The following is a 12130-nucleotide window of genomic DNA, read 5'->3' as shown; positions in this document are numbered from 1 at the left end:
GAGAGGCGCTGGTGGTTTTACTGTGAACGTTCCTCCGCAGCGTAACGGCGGACTCTTCGGGAACCACCTCATGAACGGCGGCCACCGGCGGTCCAACGGCCACCAGACCAACGCCACCCAGCGGCCCCTGCAGGTGCAGCCGCCGCCGCACTACGCCCACATGGAGCAGCCGGTGGGACGCTTGTCCCGAGCCAACGCCATGTCCCACCCTAACCACCACCACCACCACCACCACCACCATCACCACCGCCACCACAACTCCTACGGCAAGTCCCCCAAGTCCACCAACATCAACCTCAACAACGCCAACGTGTCCAGCCTGCCCAACGGAGGACACCACCGCTACTACGAGCACGCCCCTCCCAACGGATACCCGGGTCTGCGCAGCCCCTATTACGACTACGACAAGCCGCGGACGCCCCAGGGTCAAAGGTACCCACACCCGGATCACCAGAAACGGCGATCTGTCAGATAGAATATCTCAGGAAATGTTAACTTCAGTCTGAAAACTGGAAACCATCCATCGGTCTCCCCTTCGTCTATGAATGTATGTTACGTTGTTCTGTTCTTCACCAAGTGTTTAAATGACAGATTGAGGTACAACCGTTGTTTTTTAATTGATCAGTTGGAGTCATCCATTAGAGAAAAAGTCTTTATAGAGCGTATCGTCATCAACACGGCTCTCTCTCTGTGTTCCAGGATACAATCACCCCTCATCTTCCCTGGCAAATCTTTCAAAAAGACATTAAATGTTAATACAATTTCTTTTTATTGTATAGTTTTATGTATTTCAAGGAATTGCACTAATTCATCAAAATACAAAGTGAAGTGCAAAATCCCTGATTCTATTTTTATCTTGTAGACAATAATTGAAATGCTGTGAATAAAAAACAGTTAACTAATCATAAAATGAAATGACGATTAAAAAGAGAGCAGATTGAAAAAAAAGATATATTGAATTACTTTAAATAATGACAAGGGAAAACATAAATGCAGACAATCATATTGGGAGGACAGATGTATTTTGCTTCCCCAAATCAAATGAAACCCGTAGATTTACTTGGGGGGGAAAAAAAAAAAAAAAAAAGTCACTCATACTCTTTCTTGGAAAGGGTCTTGATTAAAAAGTCTCCGTCCGGGACTTCCCATACTGAGACGAATAACTTTTCTTAACCCTGCTTCCTTCTCCATTGTTTATTTCAGACATTTTCTCATTGATTTCCTGCAGATATCAGAGGTTGTGAGATAATGTTCACTGGCCTTCTCCATGCAGCCTGAGATCTCTTTATGCTGCATCCGTATCAAACCGTTCAACGGTCCTGACAGTTAATTTCATAAGTGACAGTATTTCATCTCTGCTCCTTGTCCTGCGTCAGGACTCGGTCTGTTGTTTAGTGTCCGATTGATTTGGAGGGCCATTTCAATGTTGCTTCCTTCCCCACGGAGAAATGATTGTGAGCTTGTTTCTTATCTGGAGAAAAGTAAATGAGATTGTCAGCAGACGCCGGGGTCATCTGCCATCACACACTCTCTCCTTCATACATATATATGAGAATGCTGTATATGTTTCATATACTGTATGATATATATGTCAACCTGTCTCCGCCCTGTCCTCTGTGTTCTGTCCTCTTCTCGTTCTCCTCCCTAACTAAAATGCTTTCTCTCAACCATCCCTCTGCTCTCTTGGACAGAAGGCGCTACTATGAGACCTATGTTAGGTATGTTGTTTCTGCAGGTCCCAGCTCTTTGATCCTCAGCAGCAAAAACAAAGAAAACCCTGTTTTCGTGTTGATTTCTTTCATTTTGATCCGCTGTTGACTGGTGAATCGTTGCATCCCTGCTCAGTCGACAGTACGCGCTACATGCTGGCCACCGTCATTTGTTTAGTGATTGTTTTGGTTATTTACACTGTTGTTTCAGTGCTTAGGACTAAATGTAGAGATAAGGTAAATGTGAGTGGCCAGCATATTGCTGAGAGCAGCTCTGCTTTATGCATGTGTCAAAGTGACGCGCTTGCTTTGAAGAAGGGCCCACATGCTTGAAAACGAGGACACGTAAGAGATTGTTTTTAACGACAAACCGCTGTTGCTGTATATTGTTTATTCCCTCAAAAATGCACACAGTCCTACATTTAATTAACGTAACCGTCAGAAATGCTCACTGTTGCTGCCTGAAGATGGGCGTCAGAATGGATGAGATCTTCAGATCGTGCCCATCAGCCCACACATTTTGCCTGCTGTCTCGGGTTTGGCTGTGGCAAACTTTCTTAAGGGTGGTCGTTTGCATTGCTGCCCCCTGGAGGCTTGTGTCTGCATGGCAGTGCATGGCCCTGTTCCAATGAGCCCCCCTCCCCCTTTGAACAGCAGCCCGGTGCATGAACTGAGCGAGTGCCCTGACTGTCCTGCAGGTCCCACAGAGGGGACGGCCGCCACCCAACCATCCGCAGGGAGGAGGAGTTCGATGAAGACCGCTTCTCTGGGGAGTATTTCAGCGGAGAGGAGTTCTATGAAGATGACAGTATGCTGTCAGGGGACAGGTACGACCTCACCGTTTAAGACGCTGGTTAAATATGATCAGAGGAATAATGTGTGACACGTTGTTTTCACCTCCTCCACAGGTATCAGAACAGTGACACAGAGTATGAGACCCCCAAAGGCTACCACCACCCTGACAGCTACTACGACGATGACGAGCAGCCTTTGTACCGCGACTCACGAAGGTCACCAAAGAGAAGGCTGCTTCCTGCCACACCTCAAGGTAACGCCAAGCCTTCACACATACCCACTAGAGACGTTCCGATACCATTTTTTGCCTCCCGATACGATACTTTTACTGTGGGTATCGGCCGATACCGAGTACCAATCCGATACCAGTAGTTTATAAAATAATATCATGCCACGCCTGCATGACTGTCACATCATTATTTTGGTAAGGCCTGTCTCAGGTTAAACCCTTTGTCAAACATGAATCAATACAGCAAATTCGAGCCATTTGTTTTTAAATAGAACAGTATAAAAACAGTAGTGCAAATCCAATTGAACTAAATCAATATAGGAATAATTATTTTCAATTGTTAAAGTGCAGCTACAATATTTTTAAATTAAAAGGGAATTTAAATAGAACAATATAAAACAGTAGTGCAATGACAACAAATAAATCTAGGAATATATGTTGTTGCATTTTTAAATTACAGTGCAGACAATATTGTAAAATGAAGGCATTTAGATAAAACAGTATAAATATCAGTAGTGCAACAGTAACTTAATAAACACATTTTTTTTAATTAAGGTGCAAACATGATATAGTAAAATGAACAGGGCATTTAAATACAACAGTAAAAAAAAATGTTCAACAGCAGCTTAAAAAATTTCTTTCCAAAATGTTATGGTCCAAAACCAACCTATAAAGTAACATGAAAAAAAAAAAAATCCAAAGAGCAGAAACTGCACACTAAACAAAAAACAGGCGTCTTTAAGGGGCACTGTTGGTCTGTCACATGAGCTGTTCTTCTTCATAGGTCAAAAACAGCAAGCTGCAGCACAGCGGCACCGTTCTAGATCGGCCAATAACTGTGTCAGAGCCAACGACCAGCAGATGGCAGCAATGCAACCAACGGGATGCAAGCTGCCATAAAACATCACAAAAGAAGAAGATGTGTCAGAGCTAACAAAGCTAACCAGTAAATAGACTACTAATTTAATAAATGACGTGGTAAGAGATCGGTGCCCGGACTCGAGTACTCGCCAATACCGATGCCAGCATTTTCGGCAGTATTGTTCCTATTCCGATACTGGTATTGGAATAGGAACAACTCTAATACCCACAAACACACATTCAAAGATAGTAAGGCTCCATCTGATTGACCGAGCATTCAGACAAGTCTTTCCTGATACACACATGGGTAGAATTGTTGGTACCCTTGGTTTAATGAAAGAAAATTTCACAGTGGTCAGAGAAACAACCTGAATCTGACAAAAGTAGTAATAAATAAAAATTCTATGAAATTTAACCAATGAAGGTCAGGCATTGCTTTTTAACCATGCTTCAACAGAATTATTTAAAAAAATAAACTCATGAAACAAGCCTGGACAAAAATTATGGTACTCTTAAAGGAATACTCCGAACATTTTGGACCCACGCCCTATCCCTATCATTGACAAAGTGAGATAAGCTCATAAATACCTTTTTTGTGTCTCTGCATCCAGTGGCTGGATCCCAGCTGTTAGCATTGTAGTTAGCTTAGCTCAATTGCTGGAGGTGAATAGGAGACAGCGCCGGACTGACGAAAGTGGACAAAATACTCCTTCCAGTGGTCCAGGGGATGGCGCATTAGCACGTGAAGTAAATCCGAATGGTTATGAAACATTTTAAAAGTGTCTTTTTTCAATCCGTTAAAATAACGTTTTGATACACACAGACCTGCGCATGCACAGTGCTCCACGGAAGGGTATACGGGACCACAGCAGTAGAAGCCATAGACTCAGCTGCTGTGCGCTGGTATATCCGTCCACGGATCTGCACGGCTTGTGCAGATCCGCTGCTTAGAGATGGTCTTATAGCCTTTACTTTTAACATGCTTGTCTATAATTTTCTTTCTAATCTCCTGAGACAACTCTATCCTTTGCTTCCTCTGGTCCATGTTGCGTTTGGTTCACTTCATGTGACTCCCTGTCGCCCTCTATATGAGCCACTGACTGATTACTAGATTGGAGACACCTGTGATGCTAATTAGTGGACACACCTGGACTGCCATGTCCCTTTGGTCACATCATTTTCACTTTTTTCTAGGGGTGCCGTCATTTTTGTCCAGGCCTGTTTCTTGAGTTTGTTTTTTTAAATAGTTCTGTTGAAGCATGGTTGAAAAGCAATGCCTGACTGTCACTGGTTAAATTTAATACCATTTTTATTTATTACTACTTTTGTCAGATTCTAGTTGTTTCTCTGACCATTGTGAATTTTTCTTTCATTAAACGAAGTTGATGACATGCATGACGTGCATATTGATGACATGTTAACAGTAAGTTTGCAATAAACAAGCAGCCCTGATCCAAGGTGACACACATACATTTTTTATTATAGCAGGAATACAGATGTGTTATTCTGCAAGGCCATGCTCACAGTTGTTGAAATGTTGCTTGGTATGAATCAACAGAGAATCAAGAGATAAAGATTTGTATTCAACTCGGGTTCAACAGATTGATTCAGTAGTTTTTTTTAGTGTCAAACAAAATGACCCACACATTGTACATATTGTACAGTAACTCATTTTCTGTGACAGCAGCTCTGTTTGTACGGCTGAATGGAACAAAATTCAAGTTGAATTTTTTTTTTGTTGAGACAATTCTTATCAGAAAAGAACCAACCGACAGCCGATAAGAATTGTCCCCAGTGGGATGAATGAACTGAAGATGTTTAACGGAGTCTGAACAGTGTGAAGTTTGTCACGTCCTGCATCTGGTTTGCTTACAGCTCTCTGGCAGCTGTGCTACTTTCAAACTTCTGCTCGACTTTAATCGGTTCACCAGAGGTCGTTCTCGAGTACACCGAGACCTGATTTCCAAGCAAACTCACATCTCTTGTTTGGTGTGTGTGTGTGTGTGTGCAGTGTGTGCACTTCCACAAATGGTCAAGAAAAAAAATCATACAAGGTTTTGTTTTAACCAAAGCAAACTTAACAAATGTGAAGTACTGATACTTTAGGTGAAAGTGAAGAAGCAGCCCTTACAAGCAGATTTCTCTTTCTTTAATATTTTTCATTAATGACAAATATGTTGTTCCGCTTAATTTAGTTTTTCACCTCTGGAAAACACTGTTAACATTGGGAAAAATGTTATTTCACAATTACATGACTAACACTGTCTTCACTGTTTGGTTTCTCCCTGAAAAACAAAACGCTCCCCTCACTGGCGTCGGCTCCACCCGCTCAGGCCACAGAAGGCCGTCCTTCAACTTTGAGTGTCTGCGCAGACAAAGTAGCCAGGACGAGCTTCCACATCAGCGTACTGCTCTTCCACTGCACCTTATGCAGCACCAGGTAACTGACACTCATTTTCAACGTTTATCTCAAACCCGTATCGGCAGGTTTCTATCAAACTGAAGACAGCTGAGCTGTTTCCAGCAGTGTGAAAGTAACAGTCAGTTTCTTCCCTCGCCCGTCAGGTCATGGCTGTAGCAGGTCTGGACTCCAGCAGAGCCCACCGCCTCTCCCCGACCCGCTCCACCCGCTCCTGGGCCACGCCCCCCGCCACCCCGGCCAGTAAGGACCAGTCGCCGTACTACACCCCGCTGATCCGCGTGGACCACCCGCACCGGGAGAGCATCGGCGGCAGCCAGGTGTCCGTGCGGAAGAGCTCGTGGTACACGGACGACCCCGAGTTCTCCCAGAGGACGTACTCGCCCGTCCACCTGCAGGTGCCGCCCGAGTACCACAGCCAGTACCACCAGAAGAGAGGCAGCGCCACCAGCCTGGTGGAAGCGGTGAGTCTGAGGACGTCTGGCATATCAGCACGTAAACAGGTTAGGTAAACAAAGCACAGGACAGTAAGATCTTTTTGTCTTCTTCTGTCAAAAAGGTTTTGATATCTGAAGGGCTTGGGAGATACGCCAAGGATCCCAAGTTCGTCGCCGCGACGAAGCACGAGATAGCCGACGCGTGCGAGATGACGATAGACGAGATGGAGAGCGCCGCCAGCCACCTGCTGAACGGGGGAATGGCGCCGAGCATCAACGGAGTCAGCGTGTTTCCCATCCTCGCCCCGAGGGACTACGAGATGCAGGACGCCGGCGCCAGCTACAGCGACGAGGAGCCCGAGACGGAACCCAGGGTTCCCTACGAGGAGGACCTGGCAGACGAGATGATCTGCATCACGACTTTATAGCAGTGGCTGCAGAAATCCGCAAAACAGAACTCCGATAGACTACATCGAAGAAAATTATTTAAAAAAAAAAAAACAAAAGAAATGCATCTGTTGGCTTTGACCAAAAGAAGTGCCTTTTACACTGAAGAGAAAAGGCATAAATAGAGAGAGACTCACTAGTCCCCTTCATTTTAATTGTTCTCCACCTGCCTGCAGCACAGACGGACAGACTGGACGCTCCGTTCTGGACGTGTTGACCGACCCGGATAAATAACACAGGCAGCGATAGACGACGGACACTGATCCCGGCGAGGGAGGCGGACTGAGCGGCAGAGGCGTGGAGACCCTCCGAGGGGGCCGGTTTCTAAGGGTGATGACAATCAGATGTACGATGTCATTACCTCAGTCACTTTATTAAAGGTTTGGCATATCATGCAAGTTTTCAATGCAAGCGTAGGAAGGCATATCTTGTCGTGTAGTCGTTAGATTAACTTATCTCCTTGTGGTTAGGACAGGTCGCGCTCGGGTCACTGACGGAGAGGGCGAGAACGTGAACAGCACCAGATTATGCAGGAACAAACTGTCCCACTTATAGCATCCCTCAACTTGAGATATGTACTTTTGAAGCAACAAAAGCATTTGTGATAAAATGCACTAGCAAGCAGGTTATTTTAAGGTTTTAGAATAGCCTGGTTAATATTTCATAGTTGATATGCTGTAAATTGTATAATATTACAAAAGAAACTTTGTAAAGAGATTCTATATTTTGTAATTATGTATCATTTAAAAGATCAGCAATATGGATCCTTTTGACTCCTGTTATGCTATAAAAGCAAACTTGCATTCTTTTGAGGTACGTTACTCTGAGATTGATAAGATTTTTTTTTTTTTTTTTTACTTTTGCTCAAAGGCACCTTTTATTTTGCATCTGACAACAACCTGTTTTAGTGCTTGTGTGAACACACTCTTTGTTGGCAGAAAGATAAAACAGCAAGCGTTGGGAGGAAAATTATAGAAAATCTGAACATGTTCTTTTGCGTATTTCTGTTGCGGGGTGTGTGCACACAAGTTCAAAATGCATCGTGCATTATTAAATGCTGCTTTCATTTGGTTTCCGAGTCAAACGTAGGTTTTGTCAGCCCCTACTGAAATGCCTTTTTGCTGCTGAAAAGATCGAAACATGGTTGATGGTACAAACAGGGATTTAAAAAAAAAACTCATACTGTATTTCTCCAAGCTTGTCAAGGCTCGTGGTGTGATTTCATTCAAACCTTTGTACTGAACCTTGGCACTCACGTCTCGGCCTTCATGTCGTGTGCGAGGGCTCGGAGCCTGTGGCGGCGGGAGACACATGCACGCATCCAAAGGTTAAAAAAACAAAACTAACAGCCCGACAGGTTCTATAAGTGGGCAGACAGAGGGCGTCCTGGCGTTAGGATGCTGGAGAGAGGCAAAGCAATACGAACCCCCCGAACCCCCCTCCTCTCTCCGCCTGCCCGGTTCCTGCATAGAGAATACCTCGTAAGGAAACGGTGACAACAACTCATTGTCTCAGTGTTCGTGTTTGTCACAATGTCCCAGAGTGAAGCGTTCAAAAGAGATTTAGAAGGGTCAAACTCCAACATTGTTTTTTTCTTCTAATAGGATAATGTTTTAAGGAGTTTGGAGGGATAAACTCCCTCAGTATGCATTAAAAAAGAGCAACTGAAGCCCACAAGTTCCAACAAACAAAAAACAAAAAAGAAATCTTTGACCGTTTTCACCAGATGTTTTTCATTAATGTGTTACGCATTTTCCATGGGGCATCAGAGTGACCACCGAGGATATTGAAAGCTAACGTGATGTGTCATTCATCAGCGCTTGACTTGTAGGCGAGTGCAAACCGTACTCCGATTCAACCGAATACTGTCATGAAAATGTAGGTTTTCCATTTTGTGTGCACATTGAAAGGGCTCTTTGAATTGTTTGTGAGTTAAAAATAAAATGTGTTCAAGTCCTTTTTGTTGATGACTGTCATATGAAAAGGACCAATGCACATAAAAGGCACATTGTACTATTCGTAGCAATTACAGTACTGATGAACTGAAGATATGCATTATTTTGTAAAACACTTTTCAAAAGTTGTGTTAAACTAAAGATAAAAAGAACTTACTTTTACCTCATGTCAGGGATTCCTGAAAAAAAAGAACATGATTTGGTTGAGTCTATACCAATGTTATTTAAATATTAGCACATAGCTGTTTGTCTTTGCACAAGTAACTGTATAGTGCTTTGGTTTCTCTTTTTTCTAAAACAGATTTGTGTATTAAGGTGAGACAATTTTGTACTTTTTGTGACTGTGTGTATGGTTTAGTGGAATCTATATTTGTCATTTACACCTCACCTTACAATGCTGGGAATGAAAGAGTACTAAAAAAAAAAAAATATTTTCAAGGTGCACTGTTCCTGTTCCACAGGTAGGGAAAAAAATAAAAAGGTAAAGTACCAGTTTACAGAGTAACTCATATTTATTTGAACGTTTCTATTAGTTTTCTTCATCATGTTATAATTATAATTACTATTACAACTATTAATGTTCAGAAAGCTGTATTAAAATAGAAGATAATGTAAAATATGTACAAAGGTATGGAAAGATCCATGGTAATGTTCTCTACTTGAAAGTCTTGATATTTGCTCCTTAATGTTTTTATTCTGTAAAACATCATTTCTCTTAGTAGCAAATGCTTTACTATAACCCTCTAGGTTTTGTACCAATACATTTTTTGTATTTTTCTTTTTATTTTGGCCTTGAATTTCTTTAAATCGATACTGATATTTTATTTTCTATCGATTATCATTGAATAAAATTATGCTGAATTACTGCTCTCATTTCTTTGTTTTCTGCACTGCAAGATCTTAATATACAGTATGTACCAGAACAAAGACTTACACTTCACTGATACTCCATATAAAAGCAGAAAAAAACATTCTGGGAAGTTAAATAAACAAAATTGGGGATTAAAAAAGCATTTTATTGTGAAGGAGTAAACATTTCTACATTTCAGGAGGGAGATACTTTGGCCGTCTCCACCATGGTTGCCGCCTCCGATTCTTCATCGTCCAGCCGCGGCTCTCTCCCACACAGCAGGAAGGGCACGGCATATTTACGAAACTGCAGAAAACGCGCATTATGGTCAGTCAAGATAACGTCCCAATAATAAACGACAAGACTAAAATGCTGACAAAGCCTGCAGAAAGAAATGCTCTGATTGTGCATCCACATAGAAAACAACTATCGCTACAACTATCCCAGCTGTGATACAAAGGTGGGAGTATTTATAAATTTGTAAATTTAATTTACTTTCTAATGTTTTTAGATTGTAAGGGTAAAACGGGAAACCCAGAGAAGATCCACACACAAAGGTCCCTGAGCTTCACCTGGATTCGAACAGGGTTCCTTCTCACAGTGACATGACAGTGCTGTAAAACTGACCCTGATCATGAGTATTTTGGAGAAATTAAACGTTCCTTTTAACACTGCATTCATGTCAGTGCTGCCTTAATGATCTAGATATGCAGAGTGCAAACATGTAGTGAAGCAGGAACAAGTGCGATCAAAATGTTCATATAGAAAGACTATAAACCCCCAAGAAAGCCCAAATTTTTGGTTGATGAATACAAAAAAATAAACTCGGTTTAGTAAAACATTACTTTAACATTAGAAATATCTTTAATGCTGAAGGTCAGCTTTAAAAACATTATGAAATACGTACAATAAATGATTAAAATGGCCTTATACCTGCTCACAACTGCACCGTACATCCCAGATTAACGCTTCATGAGCAGGTGTAGCTTCTCAGAAGAAACCAACATATTTACAGCTTTTTAATGGGAAATTCCCTGTAAAAAAATTACACTGAACTGCTGTCCCTGTTTAGATGTTCAATAATACTTTGTCTTTATCTGCAGGAGCAAACCAATCTAGGCCTGATTTTATGTTTGTGAAAAACCACCAGGTGGTGCTAAATTCAGAGAAAAAAACAGAACATTAGGAGCTGACTCTTGCTCCTAATGTTCTGTCCGTTCTCTTACTGCTGATCTCATCATTGTGTGTTTTGTGTGACGGTACCTGATTGTTGAGGTAAATATAGATGACGGGGTTGTACACCGTGCTGCTCTTGGCCAGGTAAACCGGCACCGTGCCGACCAGCGGGTGGATCTTCACATCCGGCCTGAAGGCCACGAACAGGGCCAGGCTGGCGTACGGCAACCAGCTGACGAGAAACGTCAGCACCATGAGGATGACCATGGACGCCACCTTCATCTCTCCTTTAGCCACCGCGCCTCCCTCCACACAGGCCATCTTTGACACCTGAGAACCAGACATGAACAGAAAGGACTTCATAACTTCAACACGGTCGAGTGTATTTTCGCTTCGTTTGAGCAGTCGCCTCCTCCGAATGTTTCTACATTATGAGAGTTCACGGCTCACCTGGTGCAGCGTCCACATCAGCTTCACATAGGACGCCACAATGACGAGGAAAGGGACGGCGAAGCACACTGCGAAGTAGGCCAAGATGTAAGACACATTTCCAGGGTCGCTGTTGTGCCAGTCCGGAGCGCAGGACGTCCCGACGCCCTCCAGCTCATACCTGCCCCATCCAAACAGCGGAGGCAGGTTCCAGGACAGGGACCAGAGCCAGGACAGGGCGATGCCCCCCACAGCGTGCTTCTTCTGAAAGGCTATCTGCCCCAGGGGCTTACACACCACAAACATCCTCTCCACTGCGATCAGGGCCACCGTGCACAGAGACGTGATGCCTGGAGACGAGACAGGAAAAGACATGAGCGAAGATTAGAGGAAGATCATCAACAAGGAATTTACAGAATGTCATCTAAAGGTTTATCACAGTAAAAATAAAACAGGCTGTATGCAGGTCAAATATAACCCGTTTTCACTCACCGAACAGGGACACCGCGAAGCCCTCCATCACGCAGCCTGTCCTTCCCAGGGAGAAGTACCCCTGGGCGTTGTTGACCACGGACAGCACTCCTCCGGTCATGGCGGTGCCCAGGTCTGCCACGGCCATGTTCACCAGAGCGTAGTTGAGCGGCTGCCGAAGCGTCTTATGCATGAGGGACACGATGATCACCGTGGCGTTGAGCACGATGGCCGGACCTGTGAAGGCGGCCATGACGACGGACAGGACGACGTAGCCCGCGGGGGACAGGGGGGGCTCCCTCTGCGGACCGTAATAGTGGGAAGCATTCGGCGAAAATTCAGAGGGCTGCAT

At 43.6% G+C, this 12130-nt stretch overlaps 2 protein-coding genes across 2 annotated transcripts in view; one reads left to right on the top strand and one right to left on the bottom strand.

The window, feature by feature from the left end:
- Window positions 1–6960, top strand: part of LOC115389089 (voltage-dependent L-type calcium channel subunit alpha-1D-like) — a 54187-nt gene extending 47227 nt beyond the window's left edge. The window contains 7 exon segments of the mRNA XM_030092481.1: window positions 41–432; window positions 1692–1718; window positions 2408–2536; window positions 2618–2757; window positions 5928–6034; window positions 6160–6477; window positions 6573–6960. Coding sequence (XP_029948341.1) covers window positions 41–432; window positions 1692–1718; window positions 2408–2536; window positions 2618–2757; window positions 5928–6034; window positions 6160–6477; window positions 6573–6878 — 1419 coding nt within the window. The 3' untranslated portion in view covers window positions 6879–6960.
- Window positions 6961–9897: 2937 nt separating this feature from the next.
- On the bottom strand, window positions 9898–12130 carry LOC115389090 (parapinopsin-like). Its single transcript, XM_030092482.1, has 4 exons — window positions 11800–12130; window positions 11329–11657; window positions 10966–11208; window positions 9898–10008 (listed from the first exon to the last, which is right to left on the bottom strand). Exons 1-4 carry the CDS (start codon window positions 12128–12130, stop codon window positions 9898–9900), a joined length of 1014 nt encoding a protein of 337 aa, XP_029948342.1.

This window comes from Salarias fasciatus, chromosome 5 (genome assembly GCF_902148845.1).
Source record: "Salarias fasciatus chromosome 5, fSalaFa1.1, whole genome shotgun sequence".
NCBI lineage: Eukaryota > Metazoa > Chordata > Actinopteri > Blenniiformes > Blenniidae > Salarias > Salarias fasciatus.
The sequence above is the reverse complement of the archived record's forward strand: the minus strand, read 5'-3'. Positions and strand labels throughout refer to the sequence as shown.